At 44.9% G+C, this 24,196-nt stretch overlaps 1 protein-coding gene across 2 annotated transcripts in view; it reads right to left on the minus strand.

The window, feature by feature from the left end:
• MYO5B (myosin VB) overlaps positions 1 to 24,196 on the minus strand; it is a 317,583-nt gene that overhangs the window by 183,984 nt on the left and 109,403 nt on the right. For both annotated transcript variants that reach the window (XM_033087341.1, XM_033087342.1), the window contains exons 2-4: positions 19,160 to 19,270; positions 9,399 to 9,570; positions 5,700 to 5,844 (exon numbers count right to left, since the gene is read on the minus strand). In XM_033087341.1, the coding sequence (XP_032943232.1) occupies positions 5,700 to 5,844; positions 9,399 to 9,570; positions 19,160 to 19,270 (428 nt within the window). The remainder of the gene's footprint in view (positions 1 to 5,699; positions 5,845 to 9,398; positions 9,571 to 19,159; positions 19,271 to 24,196) is intronic.

Below are 24,196 nucleotides of genomic sequence, written 5' to 3' on the forward strand. Positions count from 1 at the left end.
TACTATCTTCACAACCTTGGAGACTTGTTCAACCTCTGTAAGTCTCTATCCCCTGTCATCTGCCTGGCGAGGATACGTAATCTCACTTGGCAATTGTGAGAAGTAAATGTATTCGTGTGCTGAGTGTTTCTGTTCTTCCTTGGACACCAAGCATATGCCCTAAAGTTCTGGTGATACAAGAAATAGATTACACGGGGCCAAATAGTCTCCCACTTGACAGTTCCCTTTCATTCATTATATAGAGGTCATTTACAACAGCCAAGTTATTCCCCCAAGAACCTAAGCTTCTCATGAGAAGATGTTTGCATAGGCCCTGTGTGATCTAAGGCTTCTCATGAGAAGATGTTTGCATCCTTGTAAATGGCATAGGAATATGGAGAAGGAAAAGATCATTATGCAGCAGGGCCCATCAGAGAAAAGGTGTTCTTTGAGCATCCCTTGTATTGTATCATCTCCTTATCTAACAAACTCTAAAATGTCTCCATTGCTCTGGGCCAGGGTTTCCCACAGAGTGTTGCACAGAACATTAGTCTCTTGAGATAATCCTTGAACACAGTTTTGCGTCTAAATATGATTTGCAAACGCTGCGTAATATGCCCCCACCTCGGAGACTCAGAATGCACGTCAACATACCCTCTCTGAGAAGCCCCAACTTAAAGGAACATGTGTCACTTGATCAACCCAGGGTTTCCCAGACTCACTTGACCATCTTTGTGCCCTACGCTAATAAAACCCACTTTTCTCCCAGAGCTCACCCCAGCCTTCACAGACCTGGTCCACTGTCTGCTACTGTACAGTCCACAACTCTCCGCCAGACTGCACTCACCACGTAGGTTAAACTTCCCTGGGTGCTGTTTCCTGACCATGCCTTTTGTTCACAACAGCTTTCTCACAACATAATTCAGAGAATGCAAAATTCACCCATTTAAAGTATACAATTCAAAAGGCGTTGTACATTTGCAGAGTTGTGCATCCATCACCACAATCAATTTAGGGACATTTCATCACCCCCCAACCCCCACAAAAAGCATACCTATAAGTGACCACTCCCCATTTCCCCCCAAACCTCCAGCCCTAGGCAAGCACTAATCTCCTTTCTGTTTCTATAGATTTGCTTATTCTGGACATTTTATATAAGTGGAATCACACAATATGTGGTCTTTTGTGTCTGGCTTCTTTCAGTTAGCATAACATTTTCAAGGTTCAGCCATGTGGTACCATGTATCAGCACTTTGTTCCTTTTTGCGGTCAAATAATATTTCACTGTATGAATATATCACATTGTATGTATCCATCCAACAACTGATGGATACTGAGGCTGTTTTCACCTTTTGGCTATTGGGAATAATGCTGCTATGAACATGGTGTATAAGTTTTCACTTGAACATACGAGTACAAGTATGTCTTCATTTCTCTTGGGTATATATTTAAGAGTGAACTTGCTGGGTCATATGTTAACTCTATGTTTAACCTTTTGAAGACCTGCCAGACTATTTTACGAAGCAGCTACATCATTTTACATTCCCACTAGCAGTGTATGAGGATTCTAATTTTTCCACATTCTTGCCAATGCTTATTTTTAATGTCTTTTCGATTATAGACATCAGAGAGAACGTGAAAAAATATGTCATTGTGGATTTGTGACCATGCCCTTTGATGCCCCACTTCTAAGGGTATGATCACTCTATGCCACCCACCTAGATGCCTTCTTCTCACTCTATGTCTCCTGCCAATTCATGAAGATGCACCTTAAACCCTACAGTTTTCTTGGACCACCTATGACACACAGATCTCCAAACTCAATTCAGATGATCCCATGCGTGGCTCCTACTTACATTTCTTGTAGTTATAGGCTTTTGGGCCTACTGATGTTCTTCTGTGTCCAAGCAGACTGTGAGCTCCTTAATAAGTGCAGAGAGGTCTCACATTACTCAGTGTTCATTCAGTAAGGAGCCTATCCAATAACTGATGTGTCACAAATGTTCACTGACACGATTTAACATAGGAGCTGAGGCTGAAGGTGGAGCAGGTAAACATGAGGGAGAGGGCATTTTGCATCTCAGACTGGGAGGGAGGATCAGAAGTAAAGAAGTAAGTAGGGGAAATCAGTCTCCTTTCTCGCAGGGAATTACAGGTTCTCACGCAAAGCACAGCATTCATGAATTTGATGTCCCATACATTTTTAACATTCTTCTTCACTGTGAATCTCCACTTACTCCCAGGTCTAGACTTGGTGAGTTCAACAGGGATATGGGCAGTGAACAATCCTCTTATTATACTCGTATCTCCTCTTCCCTTCCTCCAGCACAGGACTCTGCAGGAACTCTCAGGATGGGGACAAAGGTCTGTACTTATCCCCCTGAGCTTTGATAGAGTCACTCCCACACACCCACATTCAATATCAAAAGATGGAGACACCTCTGTGAGCCACATCAAGAAAGAAAATCCAGTCCCCAGTGAATCAAGAGAAACAATTGGTGAGTCCAAGGTCAACTGAGTCAGAGTCTCCTAAGAGTGGAAGCCATTACCTTTGGTTTATCACACCCCTTATTTCACCCAGCTATTCCAGGGGCTCAGATTCAAAGCACATTGTGCTGGGCCATGGCTACTTGAATCACAATTATTTCAACAACTAGTGATGAGTCAGGAAGAGTACAACACACGGTCAGCAAGTACTGTTAAACAAATGTGCTCTAGCATGCAAAATGGACAGAGAAGGCCCCTATTAGAAATACAATGAAAACTTTCCCTGCATCTGATCAGTGGGTCTCCTCTTTCCCTGCACAGCAAAGATTCTGCTAGGGTTTCTAATGCGTCCCTCAGATCAATAACAGAAACCCTGAGCTGCTGACAATAGAACGTTCAGAAATAGCTCTCTCCTGAGGCCACATGTGCTGGCCTTACACTTCCAATGCACGTTCATGAACAAAAAGTGCTTAAGAATTTCAGCAAAATTATTTGGCTACATCCTGGGACTCAGCAGGTAAAATGAGTATGAACCTTACAACTTCAGAGAAAACGCATAAGGAAGCAATTCTTGGTCCAACTTTAACATTCAAACCCCTTAATCGTTAAATGAATTGTTACCCTAGGCAAGATTGGATCGCCACCACCCTGGATGCCCACATGCCCTTTCCTCTAATGGGTGCGAACTAGGATCTAAACAAGTGAGATAACCAAAGTGTAGAACAACCGTGGACCCAGCTTCAGGCATGGAAGGGAAGAATGGAGGCATCTAGGCAAGAGGACCTGGGACGTGAATAAAGCTGGAGGCTAGGAGACTCTCAAAGCTATAGGGGGGCCTCAAGAAGTCTTTGGTAACAAACAGCAACTTCTGTCTGATACATCTAAGTGCAACTGTCAAAGACAGATGAATGGGACAAAAACCAATCAATGAAAGAACAAGTCTTAGAGAGCTGCCAGAACTTTCAGCATGGTAGGAAATCATCAGAACCAAGCCACACTCACCCTCTGTGTTAGAACCATAAAGAAACCATCCCATAAAGGAGGAAGGATAGTCGTCTTCACACGAAGCAAATGAAGACTCAGCTTAAACGATTCTCCCAAGGCAAAAAGAGCCTGTCCTGACCTGGTCCTGACCAGGTCCCCCTCCACAGTGCCATACACTTGACCTCCAACAGTAGTACCTGAGTATGGGGTACTACTGCTGTAGTGTGCTGCAACACACTACAACTCATTCTTCTCCCCGCATGATCTGACCTCGAGCCATACTTTCAGTTGGGAGGTTGTGTACCAATAGGTATACTAAGCTAAGTGCCTCCTAGTCGAGCCCTGATAGCAGATTAATACATGTGGTCCTTCTTACGGCATTTGATACGTCAAAGGTTGCAACCATTTTAGCTCCGCTGTCTCATATCACATTTTGGAGAAATAAAATGGTTACAGATCATTCTACTTATGAAATTGCTTAGTTCTCCAATCACTGCTTATTTTGCATATGGTCACTGTGTATCTACAATGAAGCAGACTTTTTATATACTGATCTCCACAGGCAGCAATAAAACATAAATCAGTAAGGAAGCCTATGAAACAATCTTCCCTCATGGGAACTTTCATGGGTTGAAAATTATACCTGAAAATCCACTAAATGAACAGACTTTAAATGGGATTCTCCTCTCAGACATCATTCACTCCTCTCCCTAAATCAGCCTACGGATTCCCCCAGCACCCCATCCAAGAACTTTCGATGTATGCTGCCGGTCCCACACATGTTCTCTAGAGGTGGAAAGACAGACTTGGCTGAAAGGATATAGCATTTTAGTGTTTCCCTGAAAATAAGACCAGGTCTTATACCATATTTCCCCAAAAATAGGACCAGGTCTTATATTAATTTTTGCTCCAAAAGACGCATTAGGGAACATTTTCAGGGGATGTCTTATTTTTTCATGTACAACAATCTACATTTATTCAAATGTAGTCACGTCATCTTCTTCTGGGACATCGTCATAACATACTAAATGCGTTCGCCTGGCTGATGATCTTAACTGGGGCTTATTTTCGGGGTAGGTCTTATTTTTGGGGAAACAAGGTAGAACACGCATTTCCACTAACTCTGGTAAAACTGTCTTTCCAGCCAGAACAGTTCAAAGACCAACACTGCGATGGTGAATTTTATGTGGCAATTTGGCTAGACCATGGTACCCAGACATTTGGTCACACAGTTGTCTAGATACTATTGAGATGAGACTAACATTTACATCAGTAGACTGAGTAAAGCCGATTACCCTCCATGATGTGGAGGGTACGCTCATCCAGAGGCCCACCCAACCAGCTGAAGGCCGTATGCGGGGAAAACTGACTTCTCCCAAAGACAGAACTCTGCCTGCAGCCTGCCTTCAATGCAACATCAGCTCTTCCCCAGGTCTCCAGCCAGCCAGCCAGCCTTGAGCCAATTCCTTAAAATACAAATCCTCCACCCCTCTCTACACCATCTCTCTCTCTCTCTCTCTCTCTCTCTCTCTCTCTCTCTCTCTCCCTCCCTCCCTCCCTCTCTCTCTCTCCCTCCCTCCCTCTCTCTCTCTCTCTCCCCACCTCTTTACCTCCCTCCCTCTCTCCATATTGGTTTTCCTAGAGAACCCTGACTAATTCAATCACCTAGCCCCTCTTCTAAGGAAATACCCTGCTGTATCTATCCTTCAGAGCTAGGGAGAAAAGAGCAAAAATGAGATCTACTTAGTTGCCTAAACAAAACTCCACTTCCAGGCAAAAAACCCAAAACCACTATACATAACTATTAATTTGAAATTTCTAATTCAGCCCCAAACGGTTGGCATCTCAAGAAGTTGTCAAAGAGTCCTGATTCCTTCCACAGGGAGCCTTCAGAGAGATCTGTAAAATGAACGGTGATGGTATAAATTGGATTCATTACACCAGTAGAGGAGGAGAGAGGGCCAAAAGGGAAGTCCAAGAAAGACGACATGCTGAGCATTTATTGCATTACTCAAACAATGAAATAAGTTTAAGGGGCCTCTGCCCTCCAAACCTAGGCTCAGGGTCACAAGAATAAGATGAAGACATGAGGAAATGTGGTGAGAAACAGAACCTGGGCTGGTTTTGTTTCCTCAGTTCTAGAACCACCATTCCCACCATTAGGCAAAAGCAGGAAAGGACGGTAGAAACTCCCATTTCTACCCCCTGAACACCCAGGAAGACTTCTTCCTGACTGAGGTGGTTCTTACCTGGCCATCTGCTTGTAGGCTTCTTCTGCCACAGCAAAGATGTGGGGGTCCATATCCCCCATGTTTTGGCCGCTGTAGGCATAAATGACATCTTGTCCATAGATTGGCAATTGTTCATAAGGGTTAATGGCAACAAGCACGATACCTGCAAACAGACAATGCAGTCAGATTCTGGCAGCACACTGGCCACCTGGCATCAGCTTTTAATGGCTCTGTTCATAAACATCAAAACTAAAGAATGATAGCGTAACACAATGAGTCTTAACCAATCACTCCACTAATCAAGACATATCTCTGTGTTTATCAGGCATAGTGCGAGGCCCTGGTGGAGAAAAAAATGACAGGCCATGCCTCCAAATATGCTACAGCACGGAATAAACACACAACGCTCAACAAATTGAATTCATAAGATACATGTGTGCAAAGTGTTGCAGAATCAGAGAGAAAAGGATGCCTAACTGAGCCACAAGGTGGTATTAAAATCTAGTAAACAGACTATGAATTTTTTCATTTGTATACAGGTTATCTTAACTAACATACAAACAACTTGTAGACGGGGAGAATTGACTCCGTGTCTTAAGGTCAAATCTTGGCTCAACCAATGACTAACAGGGTGACTTAGGAAAATTACTTAACCTCTGAATGCCTCCGTTTCCTGGCCTGTAAAACGAGGATAATAATTTACTTGGGGAATTCTGATGATAAAATGATTAATACAGAGAAAGAACAATTAGACCATCACCTTACATAGTAAGCACTGAGTATTGGCTATTTTTTATCTCACATCACATTATATCATGTACTATCTACATTTCACTGTTTTTTCATCTTGGGTCCCCAAAAGGATGAGCTGCAATAATGGACTCAATAAATACATGTTGATTGAGGAATCAGTAAATCCTCTAACCTCTCAGATCTCTTTTTACAGAAAAGTGAGGTAAATTGCTATTTGAGAAAACATGAGAGGAGAAAAAACACGAATTCAATCTTCAAGATAAGATAGAAATCCATGACTTCTTCTTTCACATAAAAGCATATTCTGGATGTCAAGAAAATCACTGGCTGGGCTTCAAATAACATGAGCTTTTCCAGTCATTTGGGGAAGTGGAGACAAGAATGAAAAGCTCCTTGCCAAGATGGGAAACCGCATACACTGTGTTCCCTTCTGGTGTTTGAAGAGAGATACAGTCAGAAGAATGAGAAGACAAACCACAGAAGGGGAGAAATATTTGCAAAAACCATATCTGATAAAGGACTATTTATCCAAAATAAACAAAAACTCAAAGCTTAACAATAAGGAAATTAACCACCCAATTAAAAAATGAGCAAAACACCTAAGCAGACACCTCACCAAAGAAGATATACTGATGGCAAATAAGCATCTGAAAGCATCTCCTGGTCACACGTCATTAGGGAAATGCAAATTAAAACACTAATAGATGCCACTACACACCTCTTAGAAGGGCCAAAACCCAGAACCCTGACAACACCAAAAGCTGGGCAGGATATGGAGCAACAGGAACTCCCGTTCACTGCTGGTGGGGGTGCAAAATGGCACAGCCACTTGGGCAGTTTCTTACAAAAGTCAACATACTCATGCCATATGATCCAGCATTCACACTCCCTGGTATTTCTCCAAGGGAGTTGAAACTTATATCCATATAAAAATCGATACATGGATGTTTATAGCAACTTTATTGCTGGTTGTCAAAACTTAGAAGCCACTAAGATATCCTGCAGTAGGTGAATGGATAAATGAACTGCAGTCCATCCAGACAATGGAATATCATGCAGCACTAAAAAGAAATGAGCTATCAAGTCATGAAAAGACATGGAAGAACCTTAAATGCATATGACTAAGTGGAAGAAGCCAATCTGAAAAGGCTCCAAATGGTATGATTCCAACTCTATGACATTCTGGAAAAGGCAAAATTGCGGAGACAGTATAAAAGACGGGTGGTTGCCAGGGGTTCATGGGGAGAGAAGGATGCAGAGGCAGAGCACAAATGACTTTTAGTGCAGTGAAACTACTGTTATGATACCATAATAGGGGATACAAGTCATTATACATGTGTTCAATTGGTTGTACAGAATGTACAACCAAGAGTGAACCCGAATATGAACTATGGGTGATAATGATGTGTCACATGGGTTCACCGGTTATCACAAAGGTACCCCTCGAGCAGAATGTTGATGGGGGGGCTGTGCCCGTGTGGGGGAAGGCGGCAGACAGGAAATCCCCGCACTTTCCACTCGGTGTTGCTGCAAACCTGAAATTGCTTTAAAAGATAAAGTTCATTTAAAAGGGGAAAAATATGAGGGAAGGAGGGGGAGGGAGGGTGGGGTCCGGGGGAGAGAAAACGAGAGAGATACAGAGAAGAAATGTACTCAACCAGACCAGGTAACTATGAGTAAAGGGCAAAGGGAGGGAAAAGAAGTACTTTTCCCTCAGCAAGTACTCCTCAGATGGAAGTCTGCCTGAAAAGACAACCTAGACTGAGAAATAGGGTCCAGAAGTCTGGTAAAACCTACGCAATATGGCTAACGACTTGGAGAGTTCTCTTAGAAACAGCCTCACTCTGCTGGTTATTAGAGTTGTACAAAACCCTAATTCATGTAGCATTCAATTCAAATTTTGATATTACCCTCTGAGCTCACACATTTTCCTAAAATGTCTCAGCCTCCTCCAGGGAAGAACCACGTGCTTCTTAAAGACTTAGAATTCTGTGCTACGTCAGCTACTCTGAACAGCTGACATGTTTAGATAAATATGTACAGATACCAGGACCTTTCAAAAGTGAAGCTGATGGTCATTTATCCCATTCTCTTTTTTAGGGAGATTCTTTAAAAACCTTGTTGGGGTGGGGGGCGGAACACTTACTGAAGGCTCTGGTAACTGATGGTTTCTTTCAAATAAAACTCCCACCAGCAGCTGGGGTAAAGAAACTTTTGCGAAACTACCTCTCAAGTGCTGAAACGAACATGCCATTCATGGCTGCTGAAATCTAGCAGCAAAGAGAAGAGCAGGGCCCAATTCCTCCAGCAAATCCTGAAATGCTGCCCCTCCAACACCAGTGTACAGTGTTCTTGTTTTCACCATACCACTTAACAATACTCAGAAAAAGAGAAACCAAAATTCGCAATGTGGGAAATTAAGAAATTTCAAGAAAAAACAAACAGGAGAGAATTCCAGGACTTTTGCTTTAAAGCGTCTGTCATGGCTTCTGCTCATGAATTTGACAAATGGTCATCATGCACCATGTTTGTCCATGGGCAAGTGAGAGGGCCAAAAAAAACAAAACAAAAAAAAACAACAAAAAACCAGCCCTTTCTCAAAGCAGAAAACGAAAGTCAGCCAGATTTACACGTACGGGAGCGTGCTCGGTGGTGAGAGCAGATGCCCGAGTGAGAACACCAAGCTCCTACAACTCCAGGACTGTGCCTAAGCCAATCAAACCACCTAGTGTGGCCCACTTCTTCCCTGGTCGAGCTGTGATTACCACCAATCCTCCCGCAGAGATGCAGGGCAGCCTAAGGAAGCCACATTCGCAATCATGCAAACCTTTTAAGGGTCTCCGAGGAGAGGTGCTTGTAAATGAGAGTGAAAGTAAGATTCTTAATCACTGGAGTTTAACAAGTAAAGTCTCAAGACTGTAAGCACTTTCAAACACATGCAGCCAACAGATGCCCCCCACTTACCACAGTAAGTGTAGATATGATTCGACTCCAGGAAACGGACCTTTAAATTATGCAAAACTGCAGGCTCATGGAGATAGCTAAGGGCAGTCAGGTCATTTTCTCCCACCAAGATATCTGGATTCCGCAAGAAGGGCAGCTGGTTGCTTTGGACATCAATGGGGTATTCCCGAATCTAGATGCAAGTAACAGACACAGAAAGGCAGTCGTGAAACATTTCTCCTGTCGTCAATCCCTGTCTTATTGGCCAGCATCACTATCCTGACACGGTCACAGGTGAGGAAGATAAACAACATGCTTTAAAGAAAGGCAGGCTGAACAGGACACCTGTGTTTCCGTCAGAGCCCAGTCCAGCTGGAAACGCTGCTGAGAACATCATCTAGTGGAGCAAGGAAAACGACTGAGTAACACAAGACATTCAGGAAGCGCAACTGGATTTCATAAAGCATCCTGCTGCTTCTCAACGAAGAAATACTGAGTCTCTAATTCTAGTTGCCATAGGAGTACTGTTCTTTCTCCCATCCAGGAAACCTTGGATTTGCCCCATTCCATGCTGGTGTTTCTTTACTCTCTCTCCATTAACCAACACGCTCACTTTTTATTTGGATTACCTTGCAACTAACAAACTGCCCTCCATAAGTGCCCTCAACATGTGCATATATTTTCCATAACCTAAGTGCAAGCTACTCTAGGGCAGTAATTTTACTTTGACCTGAAGTATAATAAAAGCTTGAGATATGGCGTGTGTGTGTGTGTGTGTGTGTGTGTGTGTGGTGTGTTTAAGTAATCAGGGAACATGACTACACATCTTAAGTTCAAATCTCAAATGCAAGGTGTTATTCTTGTACTCTCAGCATAGCACATGGACCTCATAAGTTTATTGACAGGATATATTTATAACTCTGATTATATGTGTACATATACATATAATTAATAAAAGATGGTGGTGTTTTTAAACATTTAAACAGGAAGGACTTGGCTGCTGCTTACCATGTTTTATGAGTGTTACGTTTCTTACAGTGTTCTTCAGAAGCATGTGAGAGCTTGTAAAAACACAGTTTCCCAGATACAACTTAGCTTCAGGAGCTCTGGGTGAGGCCCAGGAACCTGAAATTTTTCTATTTCTTTTTTTTTTCTAATCTTAAGTAGTTCAGATACAGGTAGCTTATGGATCATTATTTTAAGAATCACTATTCTATACAAGCCTTTCACAAAATTCTATGGACTTAGCTTTAATTTACTAACAGCCAAATTTTAAGAGAATATAAATATTAATGTGCCCTACCATCCTACTCTTAGAGGAACTTATACTACCAGATCTGAAGGTGTATTATTAAAGCCAGTAACTAAAGTACTATGGTAATAGTGTTAAAATAGGTACTATTTAATAGCAGATCCAGAAATAAATGCAGGCACAGATGAAAAATTTATTTATGATAACATTAAAATTGCAAATAAATGGTTAAGGGGAATTTTTAAAATAATAGTGGTAAATAAACCAGCAGGTATTTATTTAAAAAAATTAGTCTAGCGTTCTATTCTCACTCCTTGTACCAAAATAAGTTTTAGATGGAACAAATGTGAAAATTAAAACCATAAAGAAAAACAAAACCATTAAGAAAACATGGGCAAATATTTGTAAAAGTTTTGGAAGGAATTACTTTTAAAGGATGATGCAAAAGCCAGAACAATGTTGGAAAATATTAATTAATTAGACTATAAAACATTCAAACCATCATAAAACACACCATATGCAGAGTAAAATAAGGGGACAGTAATTCTGCATTACATGACAGAATAATCTTAATATCCAAAAAGTTTTAAGAAATCAAAAACACTCCAACAAAAAATTGCACATAGAATACAAGTCACAAAATAAGAACTACAAATGAACAACAAATGAAAAACTATTCAATTTGACCATTAAACAAAACAATGCAAATAAAGGTTATTAGTATGAATATTATCCGTCAGATAAGCAAAGGGATAAAATCTACTTCCTAACTAGGAAGTAGGTATGTGCAAACAGTTCTACTGCTGTGGGTTCAGAATGATTTACCCCCTCTGAGGGCAGCTAGCAACACCCAGTCAGAATGGTTCATGGGTATACTCTTCTGGGCCTCAGGAGACAGTCTTCTAAACTAGCAAAGACATCGACTCACCGAAGCTATAAATACGAAAGTAAAACGTGACATAAGCCTATATTTACATTCAGTTGCCTACCCACAGCATTCTGTGGAATCTAAGAAAAGGCATGCTACAGAGTAAAATATATTATAGGATTCCATTGATTTAAAACTGTATATTAAAGTCTGTCTGGAGTAACAGCCCCACAAAATATCAATGGTTATCTATATTAGTGAGGTTTTCATCTTTGTAGTTTCCTGATGTTGCTGTTTTCTTTTTTATATCAAGTCTCTTTCTTTCTGTGGAAAGCTCTTTTATTTATATCAAACTTACTCCATAGACGAGGCCAGGAAACAACTATCATGAACATGACACAGGCAAAATTCCCAAAAGGTGGGAAACAAAGGGAAATGGAGCGTTGAGAGTTGATTTTTATTTCATTCAGTTCTGGAGTAGATGGCCGGCCCCCTTTTACCTCCTGCGGAGTTAGTGGTATCACTGGGACTCAACCTGACCTCCCTCCCTGGGCCATTCAGAAGACTTCCAGTGAAGTCTGCTCTGCATCTGCCAAGTGGCTCTCCACCCCACCTCTGTAAGCAGCACGGGAACAGCCAATTGCAAAACCGCAGGGCCACCTAGCTAACATCCCCTCAGTTTTCAGATTAGAAGGCTGGGATCTGAGCCCTGTGCCCTAAACCCTGAAGCAGATATGCTGGCATTCCATCTTTTCTCAAATGAATCTCTTCTGGAAAGACTCTCCCCCAAGCATGCAGAGGGAAACACATATGCAATTTTGTGCAAACGCGGTCCACAAATAAGCTAGTGGTAGTGGTTACAGTAAAATTGATAAGGAATAAAAATGCCCAGAGCAGCAGAAAAGAGGCAGAGCTGCAAGCTCAGCACTGAGAGCTACCGATTCCTTGGAGTGTGTGTATCAGAGGGAAGGAGGGAACAAGAGACTTAAGAACAGGGTTTTTTCCCCCCGTAACAGGAATTTGTTTCTAACACTGCTGCAACATCAAAAGTGTTTACAACTAACATGGTTTTACTTGAAATCTAAGTGTTTATGACGTGATCAGGGACCATGAACTTTCTAGAACAGAAAAACTTCACTATATGATAACAGGGCCTTTGGAGGTGAAAACAAAGGGTGAATGTTAACCCTCATTACAAAACGAACGCTCGGTCACCCACCTGGAATGGACCTTGGCCTCCCCCTTCAGACTAGGAACAGATGGGGTCTGCAACTGGTCCCCATCCAGCACACAGGACTCGACAGCACTCGAGGTTATAAAGGGAGGACTAGATAGGGTAGGGGCTTGGTCGATACCTGTGCTCTCCAACAGCAGCACGTGTGGCGATTTAAATTAAATCCATTCGAGTTAAATCGATTAAGAGCAGTTTCTCAGTGACCCTAGCCACATGTCAAGGGCCCAGTAGCCACATGTGGTTAGTGACCACCCTACCGGAAATACTGGTAGAGAATACTGCAGTGCAGTGTTTGGTGGGATAGCACTGGCCAAGGTTGTTCTAAATGCTGTGGGTTTGCGATTCTACAGTACTTAGTAGGGATTCAAAAATATTAGGGGAATGGAATGTCTAATTTATTCATGACCTCTCCCTTCCTCAGTATGTGTCCATATCACATGGTACTACGGCAGGAAAACATAAACACATAGAGACATCTTTGAATGACAACTCCCAACACAAAGATTTGAAGCTAATAATAAGCATACGTGGTAGATAAAGAAAGCCAGCCAACTTCTTTCTCCTACTCTATCCACCCATAAAACCAGAAGATCTAGAGAAAAGATAAGTTAATAAAAATATGGTTATCATATTGGCTGGCAAGGGGACCTGAGGAGTGACATATTATCATCTGCTGCTAGAAATGGCCCCCAACTCAAATCCTGACCCTCAACTAAAGCAGCGGCTCTCAACGCTTCCCATACGATGGAATCTCACGGGGAGCTTTATGAAGAGATACTCTGCTGTGTCCCATCCCCAACCTCGGATTTAAGTAGTCTGGCTGCTACTTAAAAAACTTCGTTTTTTCTCCAAAAACTCACCAGGAGTTTCTAATGTGCAGCCAAAGGTGAGACCCACTGAACTCAACTGCTCTGAAGCCTTGAGCTCATCACTTCACTTCCTTAGACCGCGGTTTCCCTCACTGTAGGACGAGAGGACTGGTCCCCAAATCCCTAAGGGCCCTTCCAACTTTATTGGCCTAAAGCATGTCAGTTAGGTCAGTGGATATAGGGGTGTTCTCTTCTGTGAAATCAGGAAAGCTGTCCTACAGAGAAAACAAAGTGAAGGGAACTATCTTCCCAAATAATAGGAGGCCCCAAAGCTTGAAACCACTTACACTCACTGTAGAATAATAGCAAGTGTGTGGCTCTAAGTTTATTTACTATGTATTAAAAGACTGTTTTACACTGTGCCCTAAGCCAGTTTTAAAAAGCACAAATATTCACTGAATACATGTTCTGCTATGTCTTACTCTGTAATAGTTCTGTGTTCTCCAGTTCCCCCAAAAGATCACGTTTCTTAGAAAGAACCTTCTTATTCTTGCCCTCCTACTCCTAGCATAGGCCTAAACTCAGAGCAGGTCCTTAACTACTTGAAAAATAAAGTACTCTGTGCTTCATGTAAACTTCTTAGTTAGGAGAAAGTAAAAAATTAACCCTGAAACCTCCGTGGTTATGACCACAAAGCTTCCTCTCTCGCTCATGGTAGGTGCCCAAGGCCGCCTAGGGAAGCTCTGCTCCCCAGGTCACTCCAATACCGACACACTGGCTCCAATTCACCAGGCAGAAGAAGAGCACAGCAACCTCCTATCAGTCCCTTTATGCTTCTGCCAGGAAGTGATATCCATCAATTCTACCCAGCGCTCTCTCTGGACAAAAGTCACCATGGGGTCCCACCTAACTGCAAGGGGGCTGAGGACCATGGTGGAGTCTTCAGATAGCATCTGTGCCATGGGAAGTGGTCTGGCTTCGGGAGGTCAGCAAGAAATTCAGAGGGGGTTTCAAAACCTGCCCAAGGGGGTTTCAAAAAACGTGTGGGATTGGGGAGTAAAGCGAGAAGGTGCACTGGGGTAGCCAAGTACGTCACCATGTTTCTAATCTAAAGATTCTTGGCCTTCAACTTTCCATTCTCTACATCCTGTATTTGCATGTAGATTCATTGTAAGTCAGACTGAAAGCTCCACCAAGGTGCACAATGTGCCATTTTCACCTCTGTACAGACAGATCCTGGCAGATCCTAATAGTTGTTCAATAACTGTTTTAACGAATGAATAATGAATGAATGGTGATGCAAGCAATTAAAGAAAAAGACCATCCATTAAAACATATAACTACAAAGTCTGAATTATAAACAAATTTACAGCAGCATAAAATACAGAATCAAAGTTAATCTTTCTTTCGATTCCAATTTATTGCAAGGAACACAGCTTCCACATGCTGTTGGAATCACGCAGCCCCAGTTTAGCTTTGAACGTGGTGTTTGTCAGCAATAAACAGTCCAGCGCGTTTCCTCCATGGGCTTAAACCTGGGTTTCTCAACCTTAGCACTGTTTTCTTTCCTTGGGCTGCCCTGTGCAGTGTACGGTGCTAACCAGCATCGCTCCTCTCGACTCACTAGATACCAGCAGGAAACCTCCCTCTTCCGGCATGACACCCAAAAATGTACCCAGACATTGCCAAAGGTCCGTGCTGAGGGGCAAAAGTCACTGCTTTGCCCATCTCTAAGGAGAAGCGACCAGGAAAAATATCCTAACTGCTGGAAAAGATCGTGAATACAGGAGAAGAACAGGTCAACGATACTAAGAAGACAGACATCCATCTGGAGAGGCCTGGTGGCGATGGCTGCCCACCAATGCGAATGTACCTAACGCCACTGACCCGTACACTTAAAAATGGTGAAGACGGTGAGTGCCAGAGGCTTGGATACGCCGAGACACAGGTAGAGCACGTTCCTCCTTCTGAAGCTCATGCGCTCGTTTTCCTCTCACTCCTGAACACTAAGTCAGGGTCCTGCACACACACAGTACTCGCCATCAAGGTGGCAGCTGGATATGGAATACAGAATTTAAAGGCAGAACCGTGGAAACTGGGGGAGAGTGTTCCCTGCCACTAGAGGGCAGGCGTACGCAGTTTGTAAGGAAGGTGGGGGTGGGAGAGAGAAGGTCTGCCAGGCAGAGCTCCACTCCCGGCCAATGAGGAAGCTGCATTTGTCACCAAGGTATGCACCAAGGTATCAGACTCAGATGCCTGATCCAGTTCGCAAACAGTACTGTGCTCCAGGCTGGCACATCTTGCACCCATCACAGCCGTGGGGAGAAAAAAAGATGACACTGTCCTTCTCCCCTAAGAAGTTTCCCATCTTCTCATTGGCTTATACAGAAAACATCTTACATTGTGCTAAGTGAAACAGGCCAGACACAAAAAGGCAAATACTGTACGAGTCCACTTTTATGAGGTATCTAGAGTAACCAAACTCAGAGACAGAAGGTAGAACAGAGATTACCGGGGGCTTCAGATGCAGGAGAAATGGGGAGTTGTTGTCCATGGGCACAGAGGTTCAGTTTTGCAAGATAAAAAGAGCTCTGGAGATGGCTGGTGGTGATGGTTCGACAACAGCGTAGCAGTACAGTAGGCCTGGCCCCCTTATCCACAGAAAATACACTCCAAGACCCCCAGTGGATGCCTGAAACCACGATGGTACTGAACTCTATATATACTATGTTTTTTATCCTATACATACGTATCTATGATGAAGTTTAATTTATAAACTAGACACAGAAGAGATTAATAACTAATAACAGATTATAACAATATACTGTAATAAAAGTTATGTGACTGTGGTGTCTGCCTGTCTGTCTGTCTGTCTCTCTCTGATAATCGAGACAGCTACTAAGTGACTTAACAGGCAGGTAGTGTATACGGCGTGGATACGCTGGACAAAGGGATGACTCACGTCCCAGGTGGGACGGAGCAGGATGGTGCGAGATTTCATCACGCTACTCAGAACAGTACGCAATTCAAAACTTATGAACTGTTTACTTCTGGAATTTTCCATTTAATATTTTCAGACCACAGTTGACCATAAGTAACTGAAACCCTGGAAAATGAAACCACAGATAAGGGGGGGAACTACTGTACTTTATGCCACTGAACTGTGCACTTAACGATGGCTAATGTGATAAATTTTACGTTTTGTAAATTTTTGTAAATGTTCTGTTTTACCACAATAAAAATAAATAAGCAAGCAAACCACAGGGAAAAGGAAACATCTTAGAGGAACGTTGAAGAGCCTGACCATCTTAAACAGAGTGCACAGGTTAGCAGTTAGAAGCCGGGGCTTAGGAATATCATTGTTGTTCTAGAAGATAATTTATTTTCATCCTTTGCTGCTTCAGTTAAACCTACCTATTGGGCTTCAGAGGGAGGAGCAGGGGGGTGGGGAAAGGGACGGCTGAGGTAGATTTTCTGGCCAGCCTGGTCTTGCAAGGATGGCTTCAGCCGCGGAGGGGACGCTCTTCAAGCATTACGTCCAGCCCTCTAACCTGTGTGCTCCTGCCTCTGGGCCACAGCTCCACTGGGTCACTCCCAGTGACAGCTCAGAGCCAGCAGTGGACAAACCACAGCCCACGAGCAAGCTGGACACACTCAGATGCTCAGAGCCCATGACTTCTGAGAGCTGCTCATGTCCAGCCCAAGCACCCCTTGTGATTACACGCTGACCAGCCACGTAGCAGCGGAGGGAGGGAGGGGGAGAGGGATTCCGGGCAGCTGCCAAAATTAGTCATGCAGGGGAGAATTCATTTTCAGCCGGGGAGGCAAGCATCTGCTCTGTTTTAGCAACACGGCAGATCATTCCTCACTATCTCCGTACAACTCTTTAAAAACACCCACCCACTTAAAAGATCAACTGAAATGAAATCTGCTGGAGAAGATACAGCATTCGAGTGGGTGAACTAATTTCATTTTGTTGGAGGCGTGGGGTGGGAAGTTATTCAACATGGTAAACATGATTCCATCTGTTGGGAATTTTGTTTCTCACTTCAAAACCAAGAGCAGGACCGCAGTCGGCCCGCCAGGAGGGGGAAGGTGAGGTGCGCACACCTTGGTGTAAACATCTGACAGATTCACCATTCCAGTTTTACCAAGTGATCCACGCAAGGCGATAAAACACAGAAGTCAGTGGGGGGAGGATGGGCAATCTTCCCACTCATCAATGAGATCACCACCAACCACAGTACGTCCTATGAGAGCAAAGCTTAAGACAAGGTCCGTTTCCCAAGCAGGTCATTATCTAGGAAGACAAGGCCATAAAGCCTGAAAGAAGGAGAAACGGTGCGACAGTAAATGATCAAAGGCTAAAATGGTGTGGTACAACTTTCAGTGCTATTGCAGTCGAGAGAGAGGCAATGACCACTCCAGCCTTCCCTCCCAGCAATGCCTGCTCCACAGCCCCTTACACTGAACCCATCCCAACCCAGTTCTTGAGTTGTTTCCTGCCCCTTCTCTCCCAGTCTCCCTCAGGGCCAACCATGCACAAATGACCTCTGCCTGCATTCTCAGCCCACCGTCTGTACCCTTCTCCAATGGCTCCCACCAGGTGCACTGGCCTCCTTTCCTTTCCTTCAACACACCCAAATGGACACGCGGGGCCTCAGGGCTTTGGCACACACAACACCTGCCTGGGACACTCTACTCGCAGCTCACTGCACCCTGAATCGTCAATGGCTGGCTCCTTCCCACAGCCCTCTCCTCCCTCAACACCCTCACCTCAGCAGATTCCCTCCTTTATGTCCCCTTGCGGCTGTGACTACTCCAGCTTTGCTGTACTTCCATGTCCATGTTCACTGCTCCCTCCAGCACCGAGCTGGTCCCCCAAACGGCAGGGCTATTCACCCCTCTGACCCAGCACAGTGCAAGCATTCAAATGTCTGTGAAACGCACAAATCAGAAAAGGGTGGTCACAAAGGCTCATGAGAAGAGAAACTGAATCAGACCCAGGAATAACAGGATTTCAGTTATTACCCTGTCTTCCTTCCAGCGAAACCACCTGAAAAACCACCAATAAAAAAGAATTCTCATCGCAGCAGCTGCCTCACACTGAGTGCCTGTGTCCAGGCTCTACCCTAAGCACATGTCACAGAGTGCCTCCTTTTAGTCTCAAGAGCACCCTAGGCAAATGACCACCCCCATGTCACAGACGAAGTAACAGGCACAGAAAGACTGCAAGGGCACAGAGTTATCAATGGCAGCGCCAGGATCCCGGTCCAGGCAGGCTGGGTGCAGAGCCGGTGCCCCCACCACCGCACCACGTGCTGTCTGCCGTAGCAGCTCCCTTCCCTCATCCCCCTTGATTCCTCAATCCCACAGAGGGAACAGCAGCGTTCCCTCACTCCAGTGAGAAGATTCCGGTGATCCCTCAGCTGGTAACACCAATGGGCACTAATGTTATACGCCACCCACGGAGCAGTTTCACGGTTTAGCACTCTTACATACGTATATTATCATCAAGAACAACGAAAAAGCAGCCAGGGACTCAGAAGCTCCAATCTGCAGGGAAAACTCAAGGCCACAGGGTACCATCCAGCGCCCCCACCCCGACCCTGCACTTACAGTTTCATCTTCCAGTCTGAGCTGGAGGCTCCGGTCGCCCTCCTTGTAGTCCTTGGTTAGTTCAGCTGAGCGCCACACTTCGTCAGGGTCAGGGATCCAGACCCGTGTGTACTGAAAAATTAAAACAGAAGAAACTTAGGGACCAAATGAGGCTTTTGGGTTTCTAAATATGTGTTGCTATCTATGAGGGGATCTCAGGAGAACTACTGAAGACATCTGGACACATTTTCCTCCCTTCTCGCCTTCAAGACAAAGTGATCCAATACCATGATAACAGATAAACACCTCACAGGAATAGTAAGAGAGAGTACCCTCTAGATCCTAACAGAATATCACAACAGATCAATGCCATTAGAATTCTACCAGAATGCCGAGCCTGCATTTGGTTTTATCCAGTCATCTCCAAGGTGGTACAAAATAATGATGTCAGAGAGAGCATCTAGTGTGCTGCAAACAACCAAACAACCTGTGCAAAACCCAACAAAACGGCATAGCAAATCTTCAAAGGTTAGGAAACTCTGTTCTGATACTGGGCATTCAAGGACAAAGCCATTTTCCTGCAGAAGTGAAAAAAAGTGGTCAGCAAATCGAAAGTGTATTTACGGAATCCTAAATTGTCAGCAACCTCAATTTATTTGTGCATTCTTTAAGACATAAACACATCCCCAAATCTCACTCAACCTCCCCTATTAGCTGTATAGACTTGCAAGGTCATTAAGCCAGCCAATCCTGACGGGGAGCCCAGCCCTGGGTATATAGCAATGCCCGTGCAGTGCGACTCGGGACCTCAGGCCTGAGTGCACATTAGGATCACCTGGGAGCTTTGAAAAGCCAGGTCTGGGCTCCCCCTCAGACCAGCTCAGTCAGAACCTGAAGTGACACAAAAGCTCCCAAGGTGAGCGCAACACGCAGCCAGGGAGAACCAGGTCTGAAGCACCGAACGGCAGCAGCCGGCACCACTGGCTGTCACACCGGGCATCACCTCACTCTTTCCATCTGTCGGACAAGTTTCTGAAGTTGTGTTTCATAGCGATGCCATTTCCACAGGGCCTGTTTGTTTTAGCAGCTATCTGTGTGCACACGCAGACCCATACATATGGTTTCATGACCACGGCATAGTCTCAGCAAACCTGAAACTAATGGCTCGTGTGACCAAAAGGCCAGCCAGAATGTGTGCTGGGGTCAGGGAACCCCCCTCCTGTGTGGGGTGGTAGCGCCAGGCCCAGTCAGTGGCTTGGACACAAGCTTTATTTTGGTCCTGCTTTTTACGGTGTTTTCCTCAAGGAGTTCAACGGCCTTTTGTAAAGCCAGCCCCTGCTCCACTTGTCTCTAATTCAGTACTGAGCAGGGAAAGTCATGAGGCTAAGGACTCAACACTAATGAACGGAAAGCAACCGCCCGTTTGCCTCCGACATCCCTGCTCAGGAGACAAAGCCAGAGTCATTTGTTTGGGGCCTTATAAAGAATCACATGCACAGAATCTTCTGTCTGCCTGAGCCTGCCTTACGGCCAGACATTACGGTACCTCTAGAGGAAGATATTACAGAGCTTTACAGTATCTGAGAGCTTTGGAGAAAGACGTTAAGAATGTGCTGAGGTATCTCCTGGGGAAACTTGGAGTGTTTGCCGTCCTCAGCAGTCAGCATTTCTTCTCCCCTGAGGTGTTCTGACCTTCTCCACCGTCACTTATGCCCACCCCCCATTCAGCGGCAGTGACGTGTCAGACCCTGTCCCCAAGCTTCAGGTGAGGGACCTTGCCTTAGCCTCACTTGAGCTCCCATTCCTCTGGGCTGTGCTCCGGGGACTTCCCAGCCAATCAGAGGGAGCACAACACACCCAAGAAATTTTACTCAAACCAGAGTCTCCACTCAGTGTAAACAGTGTCAGGAATGGCTCAAGAAACAGAGCGACAAGTGACCGAGAGGAGAATGGGGGACATCCCAACACAAACTGGGTGGAGGTGACGATGTGTGGACGCTGTCAAGTCCACCCAGGAACTCCTCTGGCCTTAACCCCGTATGTCACTCACCAAACAGTCAACTGCACCCAGCACTGGGGACTCACTGCCTGGCTTTACCGGTTTGTTACTCTAGGAGGGTCCAGTTATCTTTCTAGTTATACAAATCTCTTCTAAACAGACTGAAAACAGCTGGTAGGCAGAAAATTGTCTTCTATATTTTCCCATACCCACAGAACTCATCACAGCATGAGGCACATAAGGGGACCCTGATGATACTTTAACTCTTCGCTACATCAAGTAAGGACCTCAGCCTCACCGTGACCTAAGGGCTTGTAGGAGACACAGCCTCGCAGCCTGTGCCCACAGCCACTGAACCTGAATGTGCCACCTGAGAACATGCTGCTCTGTGTGATCTCGCACTTCCCGGCCCTCATACACAGGTGGGCAAACCACGGCCCTGGGCCACAGCTGGTGTGCCACCTGTTTCTGCACAGCCCGTGAGGTAAGAATGGTCTTTACATTTTCAAACGGCTGAAAAATTTTCCCAAGAATGATATGCATACGATAACACATGAAAATATCTGAAAGTCAAATGTTGGTGTCCATAAAGTTTTACTGGAACACAACCACACATTTCATTGACAGACTATCGATGGCTTCCTCCACCCTTCAGTGACAAGAGCTGTGTACTTGGGACATTGATCCTGTGGCCTGAAAGCCTAAAAGATTTACTATGTGACTTTTGAAAGAAAAGGTTTCCTGCCACTACCTTTGTACACGCCGTTTCCTCAGCCTGCAATGCCCTTCCCCCCTTGTCCCATGGGCAGCGTCTCAGTGCCAGCACTGTCACCTCACTGAACCCCTCCTTCCCTGCACCCTACAGAACCAGGCCCAACTCGGAGTGGCCCCAGTGGATTCTCCTGTGGGTAACTTTCTTCATGGTTTTACAGTCATTTCATGTCAGTTTCATCTCACAACTTGAGGATCTTTCAGACACACTATGGGGCATCTTCGTATCCCTGGCTTGTAGAAGACGCTCAACAAATGTTCGCTGAGACAGGAGTCAGTAGAGAGAGAGTGTGTGCATTTATGGGGCACCTGGTTTCTAGAAGAGAACACTGTGATAAGCACTGTGGAAGCAAGTACAAACGTGGAGGTCTATCCCCTAACCTATCCCCTAACCTTAGAGACACATAATCTAGTTGTGTAAACAATTCACATAAAAATATAGCTACTCTGTGGGGGCAGGCAAGACAAGAGAAGGGAGAGCAACGTCAGTCAATGCCAATTTAGGAATTAGCTGGTAACTTTCTAAAGGACAGTGTATATTACAGGTCTGACCAAGCAAGCTTTAGACTCAAATCCAGTAAACATATGAGCACCTAACATGTGTCCACTCTGTGCCAGATACTGTCACGTTTCCTCCACCTCCACAATAAAGAAATATGGGTATGATTGAGATTATAGTGGTTCATTGTTAGTCCAGAATAAATTAAACCCTGCATTGTAACCACGCCAACGGGTGACATCTGCAGGCAGGCATCCCCTTGGCTTCCTGCCTCCCCACCTTCATCTTACCTCATGGGTGCTCAGCTTACTGAGTCTATGCATTACTGGGCGGAGCTCTTTACCCAGCATCACGCACACCACATTTGATGAGCGATTTATAGGACTTCCAAGGGCAGTTTTAACCAGAATCAAATTTTGCTTTACATGTTGCCTTTGCAAACAACCCCCCACGGCCCCTTCACCCCCAGGCCCACCCACCCAAGGAAGATGCACTGACTCTGGAAGCCAGTACAAGGTGGGACGTGATCGGTGCCGAGTAAACAGCCCAGAGAACAGACGAAGGGAGTCAGCACCATAGCAGCCAGCAAAGACGTGAGGGGGGAAGACAGAAGTGATGTGCTCAGTGAAGATGGAAAAGACCTGGAGGGGAAGGGGTTCCATCAGGATAATGAAACTGTCTTGCAACTAGATAGAGGTGGTGGATACACAATACTGTGTTAAGTGCCCCTGAACCGTTCACTTTAGTTAATTCTATGTTACGTGAATTTCACCTCAATTTTTAAAAAAAATTGGCTGTAGGTGAGGCACCTGGCGTCCTGCTCATGCTCTCCCAGCATGGCTTCTCACGGTTAAGCCTCTGCGAAAGCAGTAACATAAAATATATTCTTTTAATGAACAGAAAGCCATCATTTCTATGAGCCGGGTAGTACTGCTCTAGAACCAAGATCCTTTGCGGCCTCTTAATTTTCTCACCTTCAAGGAATTCCTTCAAACAAAGCTGAGCTGTAGCAGCTTTCCCGGAGGCAGCAGGCTGTGGGCAAGACCAGCTTACTCACATAATCCAATTATAGTCCTATGCATTTGTCACTATTCTGTTTTAACAATGCTCAAGTTCATCCTACCAAAGTAAACAATAATCTGACTTAATTGTCAAGGAAAAAATTGTGGTTTTCCTTTTAGAAAGAGCCTTGTGTATTGCCTGGCAAAGGCAGATGCCTTCATGGACTGAAATGCATTCGTACCCAGAGCTCTCCTGCTCCCGTTTCTTCGTCTCTGCAGGGCCAGCAGAGGCAGTTCTCAGACCCACAGCTGGAGGGAGTGGCCGCCGGTGGCCACAGTGCACATCCCCGGCCGCACTCACCAGAACCCCCTGGGGAGCTTTTCCAGCTTCCCATGCCAGACAACCCCTCAGGACCATTACATCAGTCTCTGGGGTGGGAACCAGGCAGTGTTTTTCAAGCTCCCCAGATGTAGCCAATGTGTGAGAACTTGGAGTCCGTGTGGTCTGATGCAGTAACTGTGATTTGCTGGGCACCGCAGCCCCTCATGTGCCCAGAGGCCTCTCCCCACCAGCCTGTGGTGGAACAAATCCCAGCAGTGGATTCCTTCCGCTGAGCTAAAGCACTACCTCCAGAAAGCCCCTGCTGAAATGTAAACACAGTACCGAGAAGAGAGAGAGCATCGACTCATTCACACTAAGTGTCATGCAGTAGAGAGCCGTGGTCTCGTGTGAGGGCTGCAGCGCGACGCAGGCTAAGAACGCCAGCACCCCTTATGAGCTTGGGTAA

This window comes from Rhinolophus ferrumequinum, chromosome 19 (assembly GCF_004115265.2).
Source record: "Rhinolophus ferrumequinum isolate MPI-CBG mRhiFer1 chromosome 19, mRhiFer1_v1.p, whole genome shotgun sequence".
Lineage (NCBI taxonomy): Eukaryota > Metazoa > Chordata > Mammalia > Chiroptera > Rhinolophidae > Rhinolophus > Rhinolophus ferrumequinum.